The following is a 25,911-nucleotide window of genomic DNA, read 5'->3' as shown; positions in this document are numbered from 1 at the left end:
GATAATTTATTCGATGTTTCTTGAGATAAAATTGAACCGTACCTCGCTGGTAGTTCTCGAAACACTTGAAGTTAATACCAAAAATAAAACCACGATCCATACAAAATAAATTAACATGATGGAATAATGTATGGGCTTGGCAGGTTTTTCTTTGAGAGATGACTTAATTATGTCATATAAAATGTATATACCTCCTTGACTGAAGTACATAATGCTAACCAAAATTGGTATTCCAAAAAAATGGGTGATTTGCTCACAAATATCACACAATTCCACGTAAGCGCTCTTAATAATATCAATATTTTGGCAGATGGAATCACGCAAGATGGATACATTAACCAGCAGTAACGTCGGTTTTCGAATACTGTCACTTCCGAAATCGCCCATTTTGTAAATTATTGAATTTACTATTTTGAACCGCTCCTCGACAACAATCAATAGCAAGGTGTACTGGACAATCACCCAACTGCTGATGATAGCAGGAGTGATTTCGCTTATCATTTTTCTTACGGACGAATTCAATGCAATCAATAGCATTATGCCGCAGGAAATTGCAATATTAACTAGAAAAATGAGGTAGCTTGAAATTCTGCTTGGTTCAAAATTTGTGCATTGATTCAATTTTTTGTCAATTATGTTCAAACGATTAATGACACTAATCATAGATTTCTGCCGGAAAATGTAAAGTAACAGTATTGAGCCAATACCAATCACTGTTATAAATGCAATTTTATTCGTTAGGGAATCAAAAATAGATTGTGGCTCATCTGAATCGTCAACTGTATCATCTTTATCATTGTTAGTTAAATCTTCATCTATAAAACCATCCATTTGATAATAGTAATCAAACGCAGTAATTAACGAAGTCACGAAACCATTATATAGAGATCCAATCCATGAAAATTTAGAAATTACTTCTTGATTTTGATAGTTCTTGGAAGTGTCCAATGTCCATGGTGACAGTCCTACGATTTTATTAATAAAGTGTTGAACCAATAGAAAAAATCGATACACTCCATTGCGCCAGTTGTTTGATTTAGTCGTCGTTTTGACAAAATTTATAGGCTGCATTTTCCAAACTTAATATTTCAAATAAGCGTGCGGATTTTAGAGTGTCGCAATTAAAACTAATTCAAATAGCTGCTGTTTTGAATAAAAATTATACATGATCGCGTGTGTGTACTCGATTACTTTTTTCCATTTATATCAAAATGCTGACAATCTGATCGATAAGAAATATGATAACTTGGATCATTTATAATAAATTACACAGCAATTATGATGCAGCTTGCTCTCTATAGTTAGAATACATTTAAATAATTGATGAAGATGTAATTCATTGAACAATTACGAATTGATCTTATATTGTTTGATGACAATTCAAAAATAAATAAAAAAGGTGTTTTCTTCTTTGAATGCTCGAAATCATTAGCCATCAACCCCTAGTGTTTGAATGAAAAGTACGAAATATGTTGCGATAGTACCAGTTACCTGAAGAAATGTTTTTGAACATCAAAAATCTATTTTTATTAAAAATACGGAAATTTTTTGGGACTTACAATTGCTAAAAACATACGATCTAGTGGTATGATTCCACATGCAGAAAACTCGACCTTGAAGTGAAGAAGATCTTTTGAAAATTTTACCAGCTAAAATTTCAGTATTAAAAAATTATTACTTTACTTATGATGAATAAAAGCAGAGTTTTTACTTGTTCTTTGATTTTTGAGTTCATGGGGCATTGATCTGCGAGCAAGTTAATGAGTTTTCCAGTTTTTTTACTCTGAAAAAAGTGTGATAATTCATAAGAAGTGATATTTATTTAAATAAAATTGAACCGTACCTCACTGGTTGTTCTTGAAACACAAAGTCAACACCAAAAATAGGAAAACCACCCATAGAAAATTTGAAAAGTCGTAATAATAGTCTTCGAATCCAGGAGGTGGTTTTTGGAGCGAAGACGTAAATATGAAATGTAAAATATACAGGCATTCTACACTAAAATATAATATACTAGCCAAAACAGGTATTCCGTAAAAATTGGCTATTTCTTCACAAACGTAGCACAATTCCTTGTAAGCATTTTTGATTACTTCAAAATTATTAGAGATAGACTCACATCTGGTCATTCGAGAAATTTTTAAGTTTACAATTTTGAATTTTTCTTCAATGGCAATCATTAGTAAAGTGTATTGAATAATTATCCAACTGCAGATAACAGGAGGCGGCGTATTGATTAAGATTTCTCTTGTAACATTATCTATTGCAATTGTCAATATATTCCACTAGAAAAGATCAAATTTACGATAAAAATACCGTAGCTTGAAATGTGTTTCAATTCAAATTTATCGTATCTCTTCAATTTCTTCTCTATCAAATTTAAACGATTAATGGCATTAATCATTGATCTCTGGCTATAAACATAGAAAAACACAATTGAGCAAAGTTCAATTAGTTTAATTATCTCTTTTTTGATTAGCAACGAGTCGTAAATTGGGGTTGGTTCAAAATCATAATACTCCTGGTCTTCATCATCACTTTGATCATCATTTATGATTTCATACGCAGTGAAACGATCATACAAATCTGCTAGAACAATAATTAAAATCACTAAAAAATTGTACAGCGATCCAATCCATGAAAATTTGCACACTTTTTCATTATTGCCTTGATTCGTTTTTCGTAAAAGTAGACATGTATTCAAATTCCACGGAGACAACCCAAAAAATTTATAAACAATATACTGGATTTTTAAAAAGTATCGATACGCTTCATTTCGTTTGTATTTTGGGTCCACAGATATCCAATTTGACTTTACTGGTTGCATTTTCCAAATGCGTACTTGTTCAAAAGAATCACAATTAAAACTAATTATCTTGGAAAAAGTTATTGCATTACAAACAAGGAACATAAATCGCGTGAGGATTGTTGATTAATTTTTTTCATTTGCATAAAAATGTTTATACTCTAATCGGTGGAAGATATGATGAGATATTAAAACATCTTATAATTAATACAGAAAGTGTAATGATAATTTGTTTATGCAAATTATTTATAAAATTTTTAAGTGAAAAACTGTAACAACAAAAAATATTTTAAAGTGTTTCTTGCTCCATTGTATGCATAATTTTTGGTATTTTGATCGACACATTGTGCGGATTGTAACTCGATTTATAGAAAAATTTTCTTAATATGAGCATTTGTTCAAAACAGAAGTACTGGTTTCAGAAAGTTCTTTTTAAAACTAATGGATCTTGAAAGTTATCTGATGAATAAGCACCATTCATTCGCGTGATTGATTATTTTTATCCATTTTAGTTGGCAATCGGATTGACGAGTGATAGGCTTGACGAAAACTTTTAATGATTAGCTTTTCAATACCAATGGTTATATTTTATTTATAATACTCTTTTTACAAAATATTTTGCAGAAGTACAATAAAAAAAATGGAAGTTAATCAATTGTAGAAGAAATTACAGCAGTGCGCTGATACGGAATTGAAAGATGATTATTAAATAAGTTGCGATCGTACCAACAATCTAAAATGATTTATGATGATCGAAATTACAAACTTGGCATTTTCATATTTAAATGTGTAAAGAATAAAAAAAAAAAAACCCCGCTACTTACGACTGCTAAGAAGGAGAGATCAAGCGGAACAATATCACACGCAGTGAAGTTAAATTTCAAATGTACAAGATGATGCGAAAATTTTAACAACTACAATCATAAATTCAGTTGTTACTATCCATGAATAGTGTTTAAGTAATTAGTCAAAAAAATTTACCCACGTAGTCTTGAATTTTTTGATCCATTGGATATCGATCCATGAGAAGGTGGACAATATTTGCCGTTTTTTGACTCTGAAAAATTAATCATTCAATTCAGTCCAATCAGCAAAAGATAAATTTAATCAATTTTATACTATTGAACGCATGACATGTTATTGTACCTCTCTGACGGTACTTGTGACACTAGACGTCAATACAGTAAATACAAAGGCCGTCACCAACAAGCGCATTCCGTTAAGCAAATGCATTGTTGTGGTGTGTGATTGTCCTTGGATCATCGACGAAATAGCGAAATACGACACTAGTATGCCTTGCAAGCCGTAGTAGATAATAACGATTAAAATTGGGAGTCCGTAGAAGTCTTTGATGTCCTCACAAATTTCGAAAAGTTCAACATACCCATTTTTCAAATTTTTAATCTCGTGAATCATCAATTCGCATAAAATCGACAAACTTCGCAATTGAGCTTGATTGTTTCTGATGTTTCCTCCCAGTTTCATTAACGCTGTATTAATGCTTTTAATCCTCTTGGTGATCAAAATCAGCAGAGTGGAAAATTGAGTGACAGACCAACTGGCAATAATGCCCGGAGAATAGAACATCGAATTAACACCATTAGCGGCAAATGGTATTGTCCTATCAATATTCCCACCCCAGAAATCAACACAAGGTGTACTATGAAAACAATGACAGCTGTTAAATTGCTCTCAATAGCATAACCCGGGCATCTCTTCAATCTTTCATTGACATCCGCCAATCGATTGATGACACTCATCATCAACGTTTGCCGGCAGATGAAAATGATGGGGATCAACAGAACACCTAGTTGCGTGATGAACTCTAGTTTAGTCGTTAATGTTGCCGTTAACATTGGGTCAGCTTGGATTTGAACAGACGGAGATTCAATTAACTTGTAAACACTCAAAATTATTATCACTGAAGACAAGAACAAACTGTAACCCGATCCTACGAATGAAAATCGGCAAAGTTTATCACTGTTATGATTGGTAAGAAAATAAAATGATTGATCCATTGTCCAAGGTAACAATCCAACTATTCTAAACACAATATGTTGCGCAAACATGAAGTACCGCGATACAGAATCAAAGTGTTGATTTTTATCAAAAATCATCTCTGTCTTTTCAAAATTATTGGTGTTAACTCAACGATGCTGCAATCAACACTGCCTTGATGTTGTTGCATTTTATTAATGAAATTGCTTCAGCTGATTGATGGACACTTGGACTAAAAAACTGCTAGTTAATTTATTAATAGAAATTCATTAATCGATACTCTTGTTTGTTGATTTGATTGCATAAAACGGTGAAAAATATTGTTGTATATTGTTATAAATCGATAGAAAAAATAATTTAAAAGCAGTTTTTTGATTCGCTCATTACGGTAATGAAGCTCGGGTAGAACGGGCCCCTTCATTATCTGTAGAAAACTCGTGCATGAATTCTAAACAGTGATAAATGCAGTATCATTAAATCAAAGTACCTCTTCAAAATATGTGATGCTGAAAATGAACACAATGAACAGGAATGTTACCCGCACGACTCGCATTCCATTGCGCAAAGGTACATTGTTCCAAGCTTTATTTCAATTGATGACGACATTTCGATGTACAAGCACAAAATACTAGAAAATCCAATACTGAGGGTAATATCAAAGGACGTGACATACTTGCGACTTATTTGCACATTTTTACACTATCAATGTCATAAACGATTAATTTGCGTAAATAGAATAGTTTGAATCATTTTTCATGCAATTTTCTACATTAGTTGATCACTATGCATTGATCGTGATATCGTTAAGAAATATCGTTGGTGCATCATTATCCAATCTGCAATAAGCCCCCGTAAGCTTCAGTTTGCCATGATCGAAAATGAATGATGAATAATACATTGTGAACATTGCGACAGTATGACTTTAAATTCCATGTTCAAAATTTTCCAATGAATATAAACTAAAATAGAATGTGTGGTCGAGATTTTTTATACTACTTGCATATTTTCTCATTCTGTGCACGTACTTCGATCGATTCAAGATGCTGTCAGAAAGTATTTAAATAATTGGTGTTTTTCTAAAAGAATTCCGATGCAGACGTTGATCGTTTATCTTTTTTAAATAAATTATTATAATTCCACTAATAGCTTGATTATCATCATAGTTAACCTTAGAATGAAAACGCAAGTTATCACGTGACCGAGTATGCAGAAATTATCGCAATCGATCCGATTAAACTAGTCTTCTTCTAGCTTTTGTCAAGCACGGAGTGGAAGTTCTTCACAAAAAGCTCTATATATAAATTTTAAAAATGTATCGTAATACATACAAAAAGTATAATCAAAATTTGATTATCTCTAATTATTATTTTTTTAAAATACTCGGATTGTCACCTTGGTCAATGAATCTTTCTGCGGTGCTGCAAAAAAACCGGCATCTTAAAATCACTCTCTGTAAATTTTCCTACATTGGATCACTTTACAATATTTTCTTAACAATTTTCGTGACTACATCGGGTATTTACGGTTTTCATCATCGAAGTCTCGTTCAAGGAGAACATGATGCATTACTGACGGTTTCGACGGTGAGATTATTGGAATACCTTGCCATACTAAAGTTAAGTATCCTCTTCTTAATCTACACATTGCGGCAGAAGCAGATGATTAGTTTCATCAACGGGATTAATAACGTCGACTATAGATTGGAAAAATACGGATTTAATATTTCAGGAGATAATGTCATCATTAATATGATATTCGTTATAAATTTGTTTCTATGTGTTGTTATCGTCGCGTTAGAATTGTACATACTTTCATTTTCAGAAGCAATAATGCAATGTTCTCCTTTGACTCTCTTTTGCTGGTTACTGGTTCAATATACGATTGTATTAGATGTAATTGACAAAAGATTCAAATTCATCAATTTGTGCATCGCAAAATTGGGCAGTTTGAAAGAAAATTCAGAATTACCGCAGCGATTATTTATCGCCAAATTATCATTTTTGCATGAATCGGTAATTTTTGATGTGATGAATCTCAAGCATGCGTACAACAATTTGTGTGAAATTTGCAGAGTCGTTGCCGATTTTTATGGGCTAATATTTTTGGGAATTATTTTGCACAATGGAGCAGTGACAATATTTATTTTGTACTTCACATTGCTCCGTTTTTTCAAAACAAAGGACATTGTTTTTATAAAAATGATTTCTCATGCAGTATGTGTGTTGTGGATGCTGTTTCAAATAGTTGTATTTACCACTTATGTTGATAAAACAATCAATCAGGTGGGTTTTTTTTTTTTTTTTTTTTTCAAAATTTAATCATTTTTAGATTATTAATTAACGATTAATTTCAGAGTAAAAAGACAGCAAACATTATTAATACACTCATTCGCCAAAATAGGATGGATGATAAAGTCGAAAAAGAAGTAAATTTATTTACATTAATTGATCAATAACTCTCTTTTATTTTTATTTATAAATTTTTACTTTGCAGCTGCTTAAATTTCTCCGTGATCTTTCATTTCGGAAAATAAAATTTACAGCGCATGAAATAATTTCACTTGACCGTTCAATTTTAGCGACTGTGAGTTAATTAATCAAATTTTTTAAATTGACTATTAATAATTCTTGCTAATTTTTTTCAGCTTGCCGGTACCGTTGCAACTTATTTAATAATTCTTATTCAATTCCGTGTAAGCACAACTCCAGAATCATTCACGTCTACTCAATACAATCCCACAACAATGGCCTCGACTCATACAAAAGCGCACATAGAAGAAAATATGTAATATGCCCTTCCTATAAAATATAAAATAATTTACGAAGCTAAGAAGAATTTTTTTGTGTAAGAATTTTTCTATTCGAATCAAGAATATAAAATTTTTCACTTGATTCAAGTAAATTTTTTTTGCTGTAAATTAAAAAAAAAAAATAAATAATCATATTTATAAATTAATCATAATTAAACTCTGCAAAAGCGTCATATTTATCTAAATAAATTTTTAATTCTGTAAACATTTTAAATATTAAATAAAATGCAAAACAATGATAAAAATTGATGCTTTTTTCTACACGCAAGATATCAAAACAATTATTTAAATGAAAAAGAAAAATAAATATATTCATGCGATCAATTTCCATTGTAATTACACTCAATGAAACTACATTAAACTTATTCATCAGTTCTTGAGTACTCTCAAGCTTTGCAATTTGAAAATTACTTCGCAATAGTATCACTAAGACTTCTTAAACTAAGAAATCACATTAAAACTACGTGAAAATGATTTCCAAGAGATTTACTTTAGCACATTACCGAATGGAAGAATTAATTTTTTTTCTAGATTGCCCGTACGATTACACCATATATAATTATCCTCATTAATTTCTCGAGTATCCTTGCAACTATTTTATGAGTGGTTAGTCGATAAAAACTGCAATTTATTACCAAGCTGATCATCAACACAGTTAAGCTTTAAAAATAACGCAAGCATTCACGCGACTCAGTTTATAAAAATGTAGTATGTTGTAGTTTATTAGTCTTCACCAGTATTCTCATGAGTGCAGTCGTCAGAAAAATAGTGACAATTAATCTTAGGCCTTAATAATGTATCAAACTTTATACAATTCGATCCATTATCGGAATTTACTCATTGCTCAACACATTTTCTTCAAAATACTCGGACTATCACCTTGGGCGCTTAGTTTTCCAGAAAAGCTCCCGAAAAACCGTAATGGAAAAATAAAATTCTGCAAATTTTCGTATCTTGGATCAATCTACAACATTTTATTGGTAATACTTTCAATTTCATTCGCCTCGTTTGCTTTTTACCAGCGTTACACCGTGCTCCCACAAGTCGATGCTTTAATGACGAATTCAACATTAACAACCATTCAATTGTTATCTCTGCTAGAATTGAGCCTCATTTTCATAATTTACACTGTGCGACAGAAGCGAATGATCAGCGCCTTAAATAAAATCTACAATGTGGATATCATATTACAAAAATACACCTTTATAAAAACTTCTAATTCATCGAAAAGCGACAACATTATTATCAATTTGACTTTCATCCTGAGCTTGTTAATAAGCGTTTTCTTCCTGTTAGTAGGATTATACTTGCCGTCATTTTTCAAAACCCTGCTGCGAGTGACTCCCTGGGTTCTATTCTGCTGGGTCATAGGGCATTATACAATTTTACTGGATACGGTCAACAGAAGATTAAAGCTCATCAACTCACATATCATGAATTTGGGGCCAGCGGAAATAGATCTAGAAAAATCACGGCCGTTGTTTTTTATCAAACCATCAATTTTGCATGAACCGGTTCTTCAGGACGTCATAAAAATCAAGGACACTTACAAAGAACTGTGTGAAGTTTGTGAAGACATTGCTTGTTTTTACGGAGAGTCAATTCTGGTTGTCATCCTGTGCATCGGAGGGGGTGTTATTGTTATTTCGTACTTCATACTATTGTCTTTTTTCAAACAAATTGAAATGTTCCCGGTCATGTTTGTCAATGATACCATGTTTATATCATGGGCAACGCTTCAATTGATTGTCTTCACTTCTTATGTTTCATTAATATTAAAAGAAGTAAGTAACACAGTTATTCATTAAACCAGTTCTTTAATTTTTGATCTACAAAATTTTTCAGAGTAAAAGAACGCCAATTATTATCAATTCACTGATGAGTCAATGTGTGGTTCATGATAAAGTCGAAAAAGAAGTAAATTTATTTTTTTTTAATAGAATTACAATAAATGATCCTTTTTACTAAATAGTTTATAAATGTTTAGCTGCTTAATTTTCTGCGCGAGCTTGCATTTCGAAAAATAAAATTCACAGCTTGTGAAATAATTCCAATAGATCGTTCATTTTTAGCAACCGTAAGTTTGAATTCTTTTTAAAATTTTTAAATTAATTGAAACTAGTCATAATGACAATGAAGAAATTATTTTTTTTAGGCTGCTGGTACAGTTGCAACTTATCTAATTATTCTTATCCAATTCCGCATGAGCACGCCTTCAGAGTAACTCACCACTTAGAAAAAAATTTCAAATGAGATATCAAAAATGGAGTTAAAAATTATTATTAATTTTTTCATGTTCACTAAATTGAAGATATATTAATCAACTTTATTAAAATGTTATTTTTTCTAGATGTCTGGTGCTATTGCAACGTATCTCATTATTCTAATTCCGCTCGAACGCATAACTCGTTACTTATGAAATGAGCATTCGTTCAATTAAATAAATAACGAGTACAACCATTAAATTAACTGATGATAAATGCCATTAAGATAACACTTTAATAAGCATAATGTTAAATAACACGTAGAAATTTTTGCAATCGATTGCACCAAACTAGTCTTGATCTGTCAGTCATTCAGTTCGGAGTGTATTTAAACGTCTCTAGTGACTCTAAAACATGTACCTCAATGCATACAGTTCAGTACATCAAAGAAATTTGTTTTTCGGGCAATTCATTTTCTTCAAAGTACTCGGGCTGTTACCCTGGACACTAAATTTTTCAGCGAAAGCTTCTAGAGTCAAAAATACCAAATTCACAGTGTGCAAGTTCTCGTACTTTGGAACGTTTTACAACATATCATTGGCCACTATAGCCATTTCGTTCATCCTGTATGCTTATCACCAACACAATGTCAACCAAATCGACTCTTTGGTCACCAGATCAATCACAACGAACCTCGAGTACTTGAGCTTGATAGTAATAAGTTTACTCCTCGTAACTTACACATTCTGGCAAAAAAAAATGATCAAAATCTTCAACGAGATGAACAATATCGACCAATCTCTGCAAAGGTACGCTTTCTATTCATCTGAAAACGGAAATGTTATCATTAGTTTGATATTCACTTTCAACATACTAATCCGTGGTGCTCTTGCTACACTGGGATACAATCTACCGCACCCATTTTTCAAAACTTGTTTGAGATGTGGTACCATGATCTTCTACTGCTGGGTGATGATGCAGTATACAATGCTGTTGGATATGATCCAGAAAAGGTTCAAGTTCATAAACTCAAACATCATGAAGCTGGGCAACATTGAAGAAGATTCAAAACTGTCCCCGGCATTTTCTCTCCAAAGACTACCGACTCAATGCAGGTCAGCGCTTCATGATGTCATAAATATCAGGCATACGTACCACAAATTGTGTGAAATTTGTGAAGATGTTTCCGAATTTTACGGCCTAACTATTTTGGCAGGCATGGAGCACAACGGAATATTGGTTACGCTTGTTTCATACTTTCTGTTAGTGTTTTTCATGGGAATGATTAAGCTAGATTTGGTCTCGTGTATTACTTACGGAGTTATCGTAGTATGGTTTGCATTCTAAACGACTGTGTTGACTTCATTTGTGATTAAAACAATATTTCAGGTGAGTTTTCTCCACCTATTGTCATTTTTGATGATCAATTGTTAATGCACGATTTTTCAGATTGAAAAAACGGCAAATGTTATCAATAAATTAATCCGTCAATGTGCGATGGACGAGAAAGTCGAGAAAGAAATAACTTCATTTTATCCTTCAAATTTTGATTAATAATGCTAATTGTCATTAATTGAAAGTTTTTCATTCCAGCTACTTGACTTTCGATGCGAGCTCGCATTTCAAAAAGTCAAATTCACGGCTTGGGGAATCTTTTCACTAGATCGTTCATTTTTAGCTTCCGTGAGTTTAATCAATCTCAATTGAAACTAAGTTCCTTCGATTAATCAAACGAAATTCATTCGCTTCTTTCAGATAGCTGTTTCAATTGTTACTTACCTCGTTCTTCTCATTGAATTTCGTCTTAGTACACGTTAAAAAAAATTAAAATATTCATACTTTAATATCAATATGTTTAACAAATAAGTAACACTCATTATTTTCAAAAATGAAACTTTTAAAACCATTTTGAATTTACGAACAACAAAATATTAGTAAATTACTTTCAAGCCCTCTTAATTAGATAGCTAGTACGATATCGTCCTATATAATTAATTTAATATAATTTCGCAGAAGCACACCTTCGAACAATTACTGTTTGCTCATGAGCTTATTTTTATCGTTTACTTGAATAATTAACGACTATAACTTTATTAACAAGGTTGATTATCATCACAGTTAAGGTGAAAAATACAACCAGCATTCACGCGACTAAGTGCATAGAAATTTTCCGAATCGATATTATTCAACTAGTCTTCTACAGTCTTTTACCCAGTGCAGATCGAGAGCAAGCTCAGTGAAATATTTTCTTAAAAATGTATCAGAGTGTATACGGCTCAGTTTACCAGCGAAATTTAATCTACACCCAGTACATTTTCTTCAAAATAATGGGACTAGCACCTTGGAAAATAAATATTGTTACGAAGCCGTCCAAAAATCGAACCGCAAAAACTACCATCTGCAAATTTTCGTACCTTGGATTGTTGTATAATGTTCTACTGACAACTTTTGTATTTTTAATGACTTCGTACTTTTGTCATCAGCACAACTCTGATCAAACACAAGTCGATTCGTTGGTGACTCCATCGACCATAATGAACTTGCAGTACTTCGCTGTGATAATATCGAGTTCAGTTTTCTTGAATTATACATGTCGACAGAAAGACATGATCGGAATCATTAATGAGATTATCAAAATTGACAGAAAACTGCAGAAGTATGCATTTAATTCAGCGAAAAACGGAAACATAATAATTAATTTGATCTTCCTCGGACACCTGATAGTTTGTAGCACTCTGGTATGTCTTGAATACTCTTGTCTCCAATCATTTTGGTTATCTTTACTGCGGTGCTGGCCTGCGTTTTTCTACTGCTGGGTGATAGTTCAATATACAATCGTGTTAGACATGATGGAAAAGCGCTTCAAATTCATAAATCTAAATATAGTTAAGCTAGGAGAGATAAAAGTTAATTCGGAAGAATCAGAGCCACTGTTCACCACCAAACTTTCGTTTCTGCGTGAGTCAGTGCTCTACGATGTGATTAATATCAAGGATAATTATAACAAATTGTGTGACATTTGCGATAACCTTTCCGATTTTTACGGACTATCTTTTTTGAAAGTAATTATGTACCACGGAACATCAACGATATTAATTTTGTACTTTATGTTGGTGGCTTATTACGAATCAAAAGAGTTTCATTTGCTGCTATTTATTAAAGACGTCGGATTCGTACTATGGGTGGCCTTTCAGATTATTATATTTACGACCTATGTTAATAAAACAATAAATAAGGTATGTGTTAAGGGGGTATTCTGGTCTAGAAATTTGAAAAAATTGATTTTTTTTTCATATTGTCAAAGTGTCTTTTTTAAAACGATACCCACGACTTCTTAAATTCTACTGAACCGAATTACTTGAAATTTGGTGTAAGTCTTCTTTATAGACTTCTCTATCGCATGAATTATCCTCATCCTCAAATTTCAATGTTTACAATTTTTAAAAAATTCGGGAAACTCAAGAAAAGTGACGGCATTACTCAAAATTAATCATTTTTTTTTTCCTAGATTTTTAGGAGGGTTGGAATGTTTTGAATTTTTTTTCTATATTCTTGAAACATTAATAAATATCTCATAAAAAAATGAATAATAAAAATATTAATTCAAAAGTTACCTTAAATTAAAGTTTCTAGGTCAGAATACCCTCTTTAAGCGTATCTGATTAATTACGAATAATATTAACTCTTGAATTTTGTTTCGTTAATTTTTTATTTTACAAGTCAAAAAAATTTTTAGAGTGAAGAAACGCCGAATATTATCAACACACTGATGAGTCGATGCGCGATGCATGAAAAAGTTGAAAAAGAAGTAAATTTATTTAATTAATAAAAAGAATTTAGCAATCAACAATGCTTGTTATCATTAATTAAAAATGTTGTTTCAAGCTGGTCAACTTTCTGCGCGAGCTTTCATTTCGAAAAGTCAAATTCACCGCTTGGGGAATTATTTCAATAGACCGTTCACTTTTAGCGACCGTGAGTTTAATTATTTGTTTTTGTTATCTCAATTGACAGTAATCAATAGTTTTCAATGAATCCAATTTTGTTTTTTTTAGATTGCTGGTACAGTCGCAACTTACCTCATAATTCTCATCCAATTTCGTACTAGCACACCAAATTAAAAACTTTTTTTTTTTTTGCCTAAAATTTAATTTTAAAAACAATATAATACCGTGTTTATGTTATTTATATCCAAACTATTGTAGTTAACAATTTTTGTAATACATTCACACAAAATTGAAAAGTTTTATAATAAAGTCACTGGATCAATATCAGTATCAGTACCAGTCTATGTCATTAAAACAACAATTTCGTACCTTTGTTGAAGGCTAAAAAAACCTTTGTTCTCTGCTGGCATAGAACTAATAGTGCAACTAACTATCAGATTCTAAATCCAGTTAAATTAAAACAAAAAAAAAATCATATGTATTCACGCGATCTATTACGAGGCATTTTCCCGATCAGTTACGCTACACTAGTTATTTTCTGGCGTTCATCCAGTACAGAGTGATAGTTTTTAACATATCTGCTGTAAAATTTATAAAAATGCGTCACAACCATCTAAGCTTAGTATATTTCCGAATTTCAATTTTCATTAAACATATTTTCTTCAAACTCTTAGGACTAGCACCCTGGTCATTAAATATCCCTAAAGACATTTCAAAAATCCAGAACTGCGGGATCATCTGCATATTTTCATACCTTGGATCGTTTTACAATATTATTCTTGCTCTTGGTATAGCTTCAATAACTATGATTAGATTGTATAAAAATTTTGATTCAATTTATAAAGATTCGCTAATATCTACGTCATTTATGATAACTTATCATTTGGTTTCAATGATGGGGATCAGCTTCGTCATCTTATATTATACGATTCAACAGAAGAAATTTATAACAATTTTAAACGAAATCTCCAAGTTCGACAAGTTTTCGTTCAAATGTGGATTTTCTTCAATAAAAAACAGTACATTTATCATCAATTTAATATTTTCAATAGATGTGACAGTTCGCGTTGTTTTAATATTAATACAATTGTATACGACGTCACTGTTGAGAGGTTTCTCTAATTGCTGCACCGTAGTTTTCTACGGTTTTATACTAACGCAGTACACCACAATATTGGAAATGATTGATGAAAGGTTCAAGTTGATAAATTCAAATATCATAAAGCTGTGTAACAAAGAAGTCGAATTGATAATAACTAAGCCGTCGTTTATCGCTTTACCGCCACATTTGCACCGGTCAGTGCTCGTCGATGTGATTAGTATCAGGCAAGCATACAACAAGCTGTGTAACATCTGCAATAAAACTGCCGATTTTTATGGAGTCCCGTTATTATTTACTTTGATTTATAACTCCATACTGTTCATGAACGCTTTGTACATTGGGATAATTGCTCATATAGGAATGAACGAACCCCTTCTTATCGAAGAAATAATCCAAGGAGTTATTGTGGTTTGGTTCGTAACTCAATTTGTTATACTTACATCTTACGTTTCGAAAATAATAAATCAGGTATGTGTGGCAGTTATTTTTTGAAACGAATTCCTCAATTTTGATGCACAAAAAATTTTTAGAGTGAAGAAACACCGATTATTATTAACGCGCTGATGAGCCGATGTACATTCGACGTAAAAATTGAAAGAGAAGTAAATTTATTTTTAGTTAATAAAATTGCAATAAATTATCCTCTTTACTAAATAGTTTGTAAATGTTTAGCTGCTTAACTTTCTACATGAGCTTTCGTTTCGAAAAGTTAAATTCACATCCTGCGATATAATTTCAATAGACCGTTCGTTTTTAGCAACCGTAAGTTTAATTAATTTCTTCAATTTGTTAATTAATTGAAATAGCTTCTTTTAAATTAATTAAATAATTATTTTCAGATTACTGATAAGGTCGTAATTTATTTAATTATTCTAATCCAATTTCGTATTGGTATCACTAAAAAATAATTATACATTATTTATCATATGAAATTCTGTATTTTATTCATATTCACACTTGCTGTTTATATATTTATATAAAATAATTCTGCTGATATAAAATAAATTAATGGATTGATTTTTACGGTTGAAATTAGTTTAATTATTTTTAAGCAAATAATAAAAATAATTTTTTATCATTTTTAAAAATTATTTATCACAACATTAAATTTAATTACTTAGAAATACATTTGCATAGATTAGATTATCAATACTGTTAAGTTAATGAAAAAAAACAATTACAAGTAACTACGCAACCAAGTACAAACATTACACAGCCTTTTCAATCGTCATTATCCTTCCGTTAACTACAAACGAAAGTTTTTCAGCCAATAGAACACGTTAGTTATTAAAAAAAATGTATTACAACCAACACGACTCAGCGTTTTACCGAAATTTGGCTTATGCTGAACACGTTATTTTGAAGATATGGGGTTTGTCACCTTGGAGTCTAAATACTGCTCCAGTAAAAAATCCAAAAAATAGCAGAGTCTCTAATAGTTACAAGTTTTCATGTCTTGGATCGTTTTACAACATTTTGTTAATAATGATAGCAATTTCAACGCTTGTGTATGTTTTGAAAACCAACAAGTTAAGCAAAGATTCGCCAGAAATACTACTTTCTCTTGTACTGGTACAATGCCTGATATATGTTGCATTTATCTTGTTCATTGTCTTCATAGCAATATCAACAATTCGACAAAAAATGATGATCGTAATTTTGAATCAGTTGAAGGATGTCGACGAGAGACTGCAAAAGTGCGCGTTTTTCAAAATTAATAACTCCAACACGATTCATGTGATTTTTATAACGAATCTAGTGATTTCTTTAATTTTTATAATAATTTTTGGTTTCTATCATGAAATATATTTGGTACCTGTTCTCTTATCTCCAACTCTTATCACTAATTGGACAATTTTTCAATATTCGATGCTGCTGGACACGATCACCAAGCGCTTCAAAAGTATCAATTCGACTCTAGCTAAGTTAGGCGACATCAAAAGTTACGAAAACTCACCCAACACATTTTCCGTCACTAAAATTTCACTTCTGCGTGGGTCTTTGTTTTACGACATAGTTAATTTAAAACTTGCTTACGTCAAACTGTGCGAAATTTCCCAAACAGTTTCTGATTTTTTGGGACCAACAATTTTGCTCGCCATTTCTTACGTGGGCCAAGCAAGTACAATTATTTTTTATTCTACTATTTTGGTTTACTTGAAAATAGGTCATGTTGATCTTTTAGCGATGTTCGATTTATTTATTGTGATTTGGATGAATATTGCCATCTTTGTGTTGACCAATTACGTTACTAAAACCATTAACGAGGTAAATTAGTTTAATCATTTTACACTGAAAGAAAAAATTTATTTTTTAAAAAAATGGGCATTGTTGTGACGAAAAATTGATTTGTTGGAAAATTTTTATTTCTTAGCTGAAGAAATCTAATATTTCTCACAATCGATTTTTTTTTTATTTGGAATTTTGATTTTCATCCAAAATTTTTTTTTTTAGTTGGAAAACTTTTTTTTCAACAAGAAAGTTACTGTAAGAAAAATTTTTTTTTCTCTAGTTGAAAAATAAAATTAATCTTTTATTCTAAGATTGCTCGTTTTTTTCAAAATAAATTTTTCTCAGTTTATAATCAACATTTTTTAAAACTTGGATTATTTTCAGAGCACCGAAACACCGATTATAGTTAATTATCTGATAGATCGTTGCACAATGGATGAACAAGTTGAAAAAGAGGCAAGCTTATTTATTTAAAATCAATTTTTATAATGATCAAAATTATTATTAATTTTTAAAAATTATAGTTGGACTATTTTTTATACGAACTATCGTCTCAAAAAGTCGAATTTACCGCCTTCGGAATTATTCCATTGGACCGCTCACTCTTAGCAACTGTTACTATTTTATCTTCAAATTCTCAATCAAAAATGACTTTTAACTAATTGTACTTTTTTTTTTTTTTTTCAGATGACTGGTACATGTGTAACTTATCTAATTATTTGCATCCAATTCCAATCAAAGTAAAATACAAATAAGTAAAACTTTTTCATTTTTTGCAATAATTGAAATTTTATTAAAATATATTATTCTATGATTGTAAATATAAAATCGTTTTGACACCAATAAATATTAAAATTTTTATCGAGCTACAATAATTATAAATAATATCACGTTTATATATTACAAAAGAAGAAATATAATTATGAATAATTTACTGAATGTAAATGTAAATCGTGTGAAAACTCAGTATTCAAAGCTTGAACAAAAATTAATCCCAGTGGAATATAAACGAGCGGTCGCTCTACTGACACAAATTTATCGGACTTTGGAAGCGGCACTAAACCAAGAAGACCGCCGATAAAGTGATCGCAAATGGTTTCTTGCACGCTTGCAGAAAATTCATAACACAGATTTACCCTGATTAAATATCCCGAGATAAGCAATTAAACCGATGACCTCTCATTATCGTCCCATTAAAATCAATGTACCATCTAATTGGTTCTAATAATTAGATCTTGTTCAATATTTAACCCGTTATAATGATAATAGCGATATTAAATTTTATTTTTTTCCACGTCACTCTTTCGAGAGCTTGCCAGATTCACTTTATGGTCTAACCACCGACAAGAGTAGGAATAAAGACGCACTTTAAGCTATCTCAATAGTGCCGGTAGCACTAGTGTGCTACGAAGAGTCTGGTATGTACAGTAAGCATTAACAGGTCTTTTAATGGAAAGCAATCGAATGTATTCAGTCAGACAAATGGAGTGAGATCGGTGCAGAATCGGAGATCCAAGAGGGTAAGTAATTTTGCATTGAAATTGGTGTTTATTTACCGGGTAAATAAATATTAAATCGAGTATCTCAGTTAAAATATTCAATTTTTTAATTTCTTCAGAAATCTAATTGTTGTATCCGGTCTCATGTCATAATTTTAATTATTTGCTCATTCTGTGGATCAATACCACGATACCAAGATCAAGTCCGAGGTTAGTTTACGAGTTGTGGGTGTTTGAAAATTTTGTTTATTTTAAAAAAAAATTAACATTCTGTCAATTTTATGGAAATAATTTTCAAACTATAGAAGATAACTCAAATTTATCAATTTAATCTCGAATTTCACGTAATTAATTTTAATTTATGCTATTATTCGTCTAATTTTGATTATTTTTCGAATTCATTCTGCTACTCTAAGAATTTAAAAAAATTTTTCACTGCATGTATTTCGAGCTTTTATCTTAAAATAATTTCTTAGCCGTCAAAAATAACTTAAATCTATTAAATTAATATCAAAGTTCACATAATTATATTCAGATTAAGCTTTTACTTGCCCACTTTTTATAATTTTTTTGGTAGTTCAGAGAATTAAAAAAAATATCAGTCCAACAAATTTACTTATTCATATCGTGGTTGTTTTTTTTATTTCTCTGACTAGTGAGATTTTTATTTTGTTCTCAGATTGATGGGAGATTTTTTCATGTTAGGCATGTTTTGGACACAGAGATACGTCTGTCAGGACTTTGTTTGCTCTACTGTGAAACTGAATTGTTTATCTAGCATTTTTCTACGTCGAAATATAAATTCTGTGTGCTCGGAGACCTAATCTACACAGAAAGATTTATGCGCTGTTGAGTATAATGATGAAATTATTCCGAAATGAAAAATTATACTGAGGTAAAATAAGGTCCTGGAAATTTTTTTTATCTTTTTTGTATTTTATGGCGGCTATTAGAGCCTTCAATATGTTACTTTTGTCTTACGTTAAACTAAATTCGCTATCAATTCAATAAAAAAAGTTCAATTTAAAGATTAATTGGCGAATTTTCTCATTACTAAGCTCCAGAACTCAGCAATTGTTTCCAACCATAACCCAGATAAATGACAAGGACAAGATTAATGTCAATCTTAAGTGAGGTAAAATCAGGGCGAATTTCTTTACCGTAATTTCCACAAGCTACACATTTCAATTGGGTAGCTACTACTGAATGTCCCAACGGTCAGCTATTTTCGTGATCCAATTCAGTTGTATTTGATAATTAATTGTGTCACTGTACATTTCCTGTCTAGAAGATTTAGACATCTTCAGTGGTCCGGAAAATTCGATTAATTATATTTTTATTTTTAATAAAGAGCTTTTTCCTATGCAAGGACTAAATTGACGTCGGGTCTGATTACATAGAAGATTACATGGAACTTCGGGACGTGGATATCATATTAATGTCTTTATCATGAGACCCTTGGGCGTGACACGATAATTACAGTCCCGTCAGCGGATAAATCAGAAGGAAATGACCCAAATGATGTACACGAGACCGAACTCGGTAATTGGTAGCTCTTTGGCGTCTCATCGCGAATTAATAGTTGTAGATATATTGAATATCGAGTAAACAACTGCACCATGAACAAACCTTGAATTTTAACCGCCAACGCAGGATTATAAAAATTAAAAAAAAATCCAAGCTGATTCTTTTGTCAAAATAAATAAAAGTATGAATTTTTTTTCTGCTACTTTTTTGAATTGTTCGTGTTTGTGTCGTAGAAATAGAACAATTAATAATCGAGGGAATATATTATGAGCAAAAATTTAATATATGCTTCAGTTGATATTTTTATGTTCTTATTCCTCTGGCGTTTGAATACTTTTTAGAGTAGGTTTAAACTTTGAATGAAATATGTCATATTTAATCCTGAAATTTATACATTTATATTGAAAATAAAAGAGGATAAAAAATGTAATAGTTACGTTTAAAATGAGTTCATTCGAGTGAAAATTAATTTTTTTTTTAAATTATTGTTAATGTGACACTTATTTTAATGTAAAAAAATTTTTCGAAGCTTTATTTGTGCTTTCGAAGTTGTATATTGAATTGCAATCAATAGCGAGGAGATACATGTTGGCTGAATGCCCAAATAGAAAACAATACGAAATTTTCGGCGCCATAATTTATTGAAATTAAAAAGTATCTTGACACAAAATAGTACTGCAGTAGGGCATAAACTTTTTTTTTTTTATTTTAATTATTATTACTTCTTACTTGACATTAATGTGATACGCGTAATTATAATGAGCAACTTTTCACATTTGTTTTATAATTTATTTTTTTACAAAACTAATTTAATTAATAAATAATTCAAAAGCTTTTATTGTCTCTCAAGACAAGTTGAACCACCATCAAAGTTATGATAATTTCTGTTGACTGTTTCGGTCGAGTTGAAGAACTCACAATAGTCGTGAGAGCCTAATCGCAATCCAACAAGTTTCAAGTTTCTAGAGTCGGATCTTAACTCTCCGGAATTGCAATGCAGTAAATTCAGTGCACATCGTCAGAGGTTCATTATTCGTATTCACGTAAATTTAAGACCTTAATACAAATTCACCTTTATTGCAGATTCCGATGTCTTAATTAATTTTCCCAACGTTAATACCGACATTATAATGTAAACTTTTAATAAAAAAATCAGCGATTCAAAATTTCTGCCCTACGTATTTTGAATAATTAATTTTCGGCATTGATTCCTCAATTAGCAAACTTTTGGCATCGAATCAATAGAACACTTACTATATTTATAGGATATAGGGTGTTGGCATCTGGCATTTAAAACTTTCGACATAAATATTTGCATGTTTCGATGTTATCTCACTGACGATGATTTATCCTCCTACGCTGATTGTTCAAATTTTTAATGAACACTGAATTAAATGGAATCTAAATTGAGACTCACTGAACCATTAAGTAAAATTCGAAAATTCATATTATATTCTGTGGATAATTATTGTGTTATATTATGAAGTTATTTTTCAAATTTTTATTTCATTTAATTTTTTAAAAATTAATAATAAATATTCAAAAATTAAATTAAGATTTATTATTAACATTAAATATTAAAATTATTTTTTTGATAATTCTTCTGTAAAAAATTTATTGTAAAAAAGTCTGAATATTTTTTTAAAGTCAAAATTGATTGCAGAATTTTAGTGAGAAAGTGTAACAAATTTAAATCCTTAAGAAAATAAATTAAAGAGTCTGATATTAATAAAATTGAATCATATTAATATGTTGTCATGTCCCGGGACAATTCAATCTACAATTGTAATTTTGATCAGCGTGATTCAGTTAAATTTATTGAGCGAATTTATCTGTGTCTCAGGTGACAGACAGCTTGAAACTTTTAGAATAAATGGAGCTGTAAAACTGCACATGTAACCAGCATATGTCGTTCAAAATTCGAATACAGTGGTAGAAAAATTTTTACCTCTCAAATAAAAATAATTTAAAATCTGGTCTTTCTATTTATTTTGTCATTCAATTTCAATCAGAAGAAAATTCAACAGATAAGATTTTATTGCTTCCAACAATAAAGGCTTCATACAAAATAAAAATAAAATCGACAAAGGAAAAGTAATTGAAGCTTACAGGATCGAAAAAATAAATTTTGATCTAAAGCGAACAAAGAAAAACACGTCAACAATTTTTTATTAGCAACATTCTTGCTTGTATTGTAGTTAAACCAGACGAACTAATTAATACCTCTGAAACTCAGTTGAGAAAAGCTCCTTTGGTCCATTGTCACAGTCATTTATTAACAAGCACTCGGTAAAACAAAGTTACGGTTTGGGAGGTTCCGAAGACCTACAAAACTTTTGTTCCGTTTTCCGGGAGGAAGTTTTTTTAATAAGAGGATTCATTTTTTATCGCCGTTGAAAAATATTAGTCACCCAAGCGGGCGATTAAGTATTTTTAATTACCCTAAAAGCTTCTTTAAATTACTAAGCACTCAACAACGACCTTTGTTACTCTTCGTGAAAAAAGCTCGTTATATTTCTCACCGGAACTTTTAATTAATAAATTAACCACCCCTGAGCGTTATTTTTAAATTAATTTACCGCACGGTACTTTTCCTGGTCTGGCTAATTTGTTTATCGTCCTTTTATTTCCAACCAAGATTATCGTCTTTTCTACAAACACTTGCGCTGTTTAATGAGTAAAATAAGATCAGAGGGTAACTCTTTTTTTTTTTTTTTTTTTTTTCATAACGTTTTTGGAGAAATACCGAGCCTGTGTCGCTAGGAGTTATAACTCGGTTTGGTCAGCCGGGTAAAGTATTGCTAAAGGTTAATTAATCTTGCGAGACTGCTACAGAATTCTTCTTGAGTTTAACGTTTGCGTTTGTGAGCCTCAATACTTACCGTAAAGCTTGGTAATTAATAAATTGTATTATTTCTGTCTAATTAAACGTTTAACTTTTGCAAACTAGCTTATGGAAATAAATTTATAATTTATTTTTATGTTGAAAATTTTCAGTGAAAAATTGTAATTTTTTAGAAATCTAATTTTGAAAAAAATTATTTAAATTTATTATTTTTATAAAATATTTAAATTAGCAGACATCTGACATTAAAAAATTTTTAACAAATAAATTTAGTACTAAAAAAATATTTTTAAAAATTTGCATTAATTTTTTGTTTAAACTCTGTAAAAATTTTTTTAAAAAATTTTCAATTGTCTAAATCAAAGGATAATTTTTTCTTAATTTAATTTTTATTAAAAATTCTTCTAGAATATTCAAACTATTGAAAATAATTTTTTTTTTGATTAAAAAATTTATCATTTATTTTATTTTTTTTTTTTTTTTTTCAGTGTATTGGAACAAAAGTAATAATAATAAATATTAAATAAAAAAAAAATACGTACCGAGAACAAGTAACAATAAGTCAGAAATGGCCAAACTGAACAAGTAATAATTGGTAGCGCTCTGCATCAATTGATGACGAAGAATAACCCAACAAGTCAAAATATTCCCGACAATCCCCATAATAAAAATAATCACATACACTACAGTTATCGGTACAACAACAGATAAGCTCAAATGTTTAGGTCCCAACTGATACTCCAAGTACTCTTCCTCACTCATGTTATTAAGACGCGTCCAATTTTCCATTAAAAAAATGAAATGTTCATCCCAGGTTAAATTCATCGTCTCTAATTCCATGACATCCATTCTTACAACAAAACAGAAGAAAAAATCACAGACTACACAATTTATTTACATCACTGGAAAAAAAAAATCATGAAAGTCAATTGGCTGGTTGGGGTGAAATTGATCGAATTCACCACTAGATTAGTCAGTGGATTATTAACGAGCGTTTTAGTAGTTAATGGAGCAACATGACGAGGCCGAGAGAGCGCGCGGCTCACAAGACCGCGGACGAATGAGGCGACGTCGTACTGGTATCACCCTTGAACCCCGTTTGGTCTACTACGCAACCCACCCTCTGCGTCTACTTCTCTTCTAGTGCCTTTACCTCCACATACTCTGACTATAGACACTCTGCATCCAATTTTCTTCCTCACCACTTTTAATCCAAAGACACACGACCTAAACTAAGCTAGTCACTCGGATCACCTCATTCTCTTCACTACATTTACTTTATTTTCTATTTATTAATTTATCCATCCCATTATCGTGATTATTTATAGCCAACAGATTTAATTACGATTGAATACGCGGAACGTTTCAGAATACTAATATTACGACATCAGATCGATAATTAATTTCGATTAATTCAGCAAAATTATCTCACTAATCATCCTCAGGTTATTTTAATAATAACAACTCCGGGAATTATGAATTTACTATTAATATAATATACTTGATCAAATTTTTAATTGAGTTTTTCGTAAATTAAAAAAAAAAAAAAAAAAGATATGATAGTTTTATTTGTTTAAGTTATAAAAGAAGAAAGTTTTTTTTTAAATAAAAAATTAAATTGTTAATTAAAATTTAATTTAAAAATATCCTTTAAAATAACTAAATAATTATTGACCATACATTTAACAAGAGAATTAAATTAAACTATTTATACCAACAGCATTTCATCGTCAGTGTCAGATTATATATTTCCATACAATTTAAATGTCACTCCTTTAGATTGTAGCTTAAATTTCTTGTAAATAAAATCGTGGTGTTTGGTTTAGTGAATTTGCATAAAAATTATAATTAAATATTAAATTATTTATCTGAAACTTGATCATATCGAATATTTAATTACCCATACAATTTAATCAGGTGTTTTCTTCTATTTCGTGTATTATGAACAACTAAATGAATAATATAAAGCCTGCTTTCGCTTCGCACTTGATCTGAAAATTTTTTGCAATCTATATATATAACGAATTTTATTTCCTTTGATAAAAAATTTCATTTGCACTTTAAAGTTATTCTTCTTTTCTTATTTATCAGAAAAGCTCCCTTTAGAATGTAAATTTCCATGGCTTATTTTACATCAATTTATTTTCAATAGTTTTATCAACTTTATTTTGATTTTTACTATTAATATTAATAAAATCTGTTTCCGGTGAAAATATAAAATTGTCGAAATTTTTTAATCAAAAATTACAGTGTCCTCAGTGATTTCCGACGCAGAGTCTGGATTAATAACGACAACAACTTTTTCTATTTCTTCTTCATTAATTTCACGCGATATTTTTCTACTATCATTGTTTAATTTAAGATAATTTATTCGGCTGGCGACTTTTGACTTGGAAAACCTTCCATAAATTTCCTCGGAGGGTATGACCGATGTCAGCTCGTTAATTCCGACGAATGTGTCACTGGAGTCCGGAGAAACAAGACCCTCGTTGTCAAAAGATCGCCGATCATGTTCGATTTTCTCGGATTCAATTATTTTTCCAACTAAGGAATTTATATCAGAGTTAATTTTATTTCCCGAAGAATCAGAATTACGAGATTGAGATTCTTCCTGCAGTCCCGACTCCGCCTCGACAATAAATTCTTGGGATTCTATTTCTTCATTCAATTCGTATCGCTTGTTTGCAATCACATGAATAGATTTTTTATAATTGACATCGGATGATAATTCCATCGCTGAATTTTCCAGTTGATCAAAATTTTCCCGTTTATTAATATTTGAATAGTCATTGGTGATATTTACATAGTTCGGTGAATTAATATTGCTTAGAGATACGGAAATTAGCATAATACTGTCATGGGAATTATTTTTTGTAATTTTATTAATTAATATTGAATAATTGTCATTGATTATTGGCGAGTATATTCCTTGGTGAATATGT

General features: G+C 30.6%; 5 protein-coding genes across 6 annotated transcripts in view; 4 read left to right on the top strand and 1 right to left on the bottom strand.

Moving 5' to 3' along the window:
* LOC141534922 (neuropeptides capa receptor-like) overlaps positions 1 to 23,995 on the bottom strand; it is a 33,122-nt gene extending 9,127 nt beyond the window's left edge. The window contains exon 1 of the mRNA XM_074254570.1: positions 23,512 to 23,995. Within this exon, the coding sequence (XP_074110671.1) occupies positions 23,512 to 23,818 (307 nt within the window). The 5' untranslated portion in view covers positions 23,819 to 23,995. The remainder of the gene's footprint in view (positions 1 to 23,511) is intronic.
* Positions 6,115 to 14,163, top strand: LOC141535203 (uncharacterized). The gene is made up of 8 exons (XM_074255035.1): positions 6,115 to 7,086; positions 7,158 to 7,229; positions 7,298 to 7,387; positions 7,449 to 7,588; positions 12,060 to 13,053; positions 13,554 to 13,625; positions 13,703 to 13,792; positions 13,873 to 14,163. Exons 1-8 carry the CDS (start codon positions 6,115 to 6,117, stop codon positions 13,936 to 13,938), a joined length of 2,496 nt encoding a protein of 831 aa, XP_074111136.1. The 3' UTR covers positions 13,939 to 14,163.
* Positions 9,007 to 9,881, top strand: LOC141534926 (putative gustatory receptor 28a). The gene is made up of 4 exons (XM_074254574.1): positions 9,007 to 9,397; positions 9,459 to 9,530; positions 9,601 to 9,690; positions 9,769 to 9,881. The coding sequence occupies exons 1-4, from the start codon at positions 9,047 to 9,049 to the stop codon at positions 9,835 to 9,837; spliced, it is 582 nt and encodes a 193-aa protein (XP_074110675.1). The 5' UTR covers positions 9,007 to 9,046; the 3' UTR covers positions 9,838 to 9,881.
* Positions 10,189 to 11,495, top strand: LOC141534923 (uncharacterized). 2 transcript variants are annotated; one of them, XM_074254572.1, is made up of 2 exons: positions 10,189 to 11,206; positions 11,411 to 11,495. In XM_074254572.1, the coding sequence occupies exon 1, from the start codon at positions 10,232 to 10,234 to the stop codon at positions 11,162 to 11,164; it is 933 nt and encodes a 310-aa protein (XP_074110673.1). In that variant the 5' UTR covers positions 10,189 to 10,231; the 3' UTR covers positions 11,165 to 11,206; positions 11,411 to 11,495. The 2 variants fall into 2 exon arrangements, with proteins under 2 accessions (XP_074110673.1, XP_074110672.1); XM_074254571.1 differs by having other exon boundaries at positions 11,267 to 11,413.
* LOC141534924 (putative gustatory receptor 28a) lies at positions 14,898 to 15,841 on the top strand. The gene is made up of 4 exons (XM_074254573.1): positions 14,898 to 15,334; positions 15,397 to 15,468; positions 15,539 to 15,628; positions 15,706 to 15,841. The coding sequence occupies exons 1-4, from the start codon at positions 14,945 to 14,947 to the stop codon at positions 15,772 to 15,774; spliced, it is 621 nt and encodes a 206-aa protein (XP_074110674.1). The 5' UTR covers positions 14,898 to 14,944; the 3' UTR covers positions 15,775 to 15,841.
* Positions 23,996 to 25,911: the final 1,916 nt, after the last annotated feature.

Source organism: Cotesia typhae, unplaced genomic scaffold (genome assembly GCF_013202065.1).
Source record: "Cotesia typhae breed Kobodo isofemale line unplaced genomic scaffold, CoteBio_Ctyphae scaffold_13, whole genome shotgun sequence".
In the NCBI taxonomy this organism is placed as follows: domain Eukaryota; kingdom Metazoa; phylum Arthropoda; class Insecta; order Hymenoptera; family Braconidae; genus Cotesia; species Cotesia typhae.
Note: the sequence above shows the minus strand (reverse complement) of the source record. Positions and strands in the feature narration are given on the sequence as shown.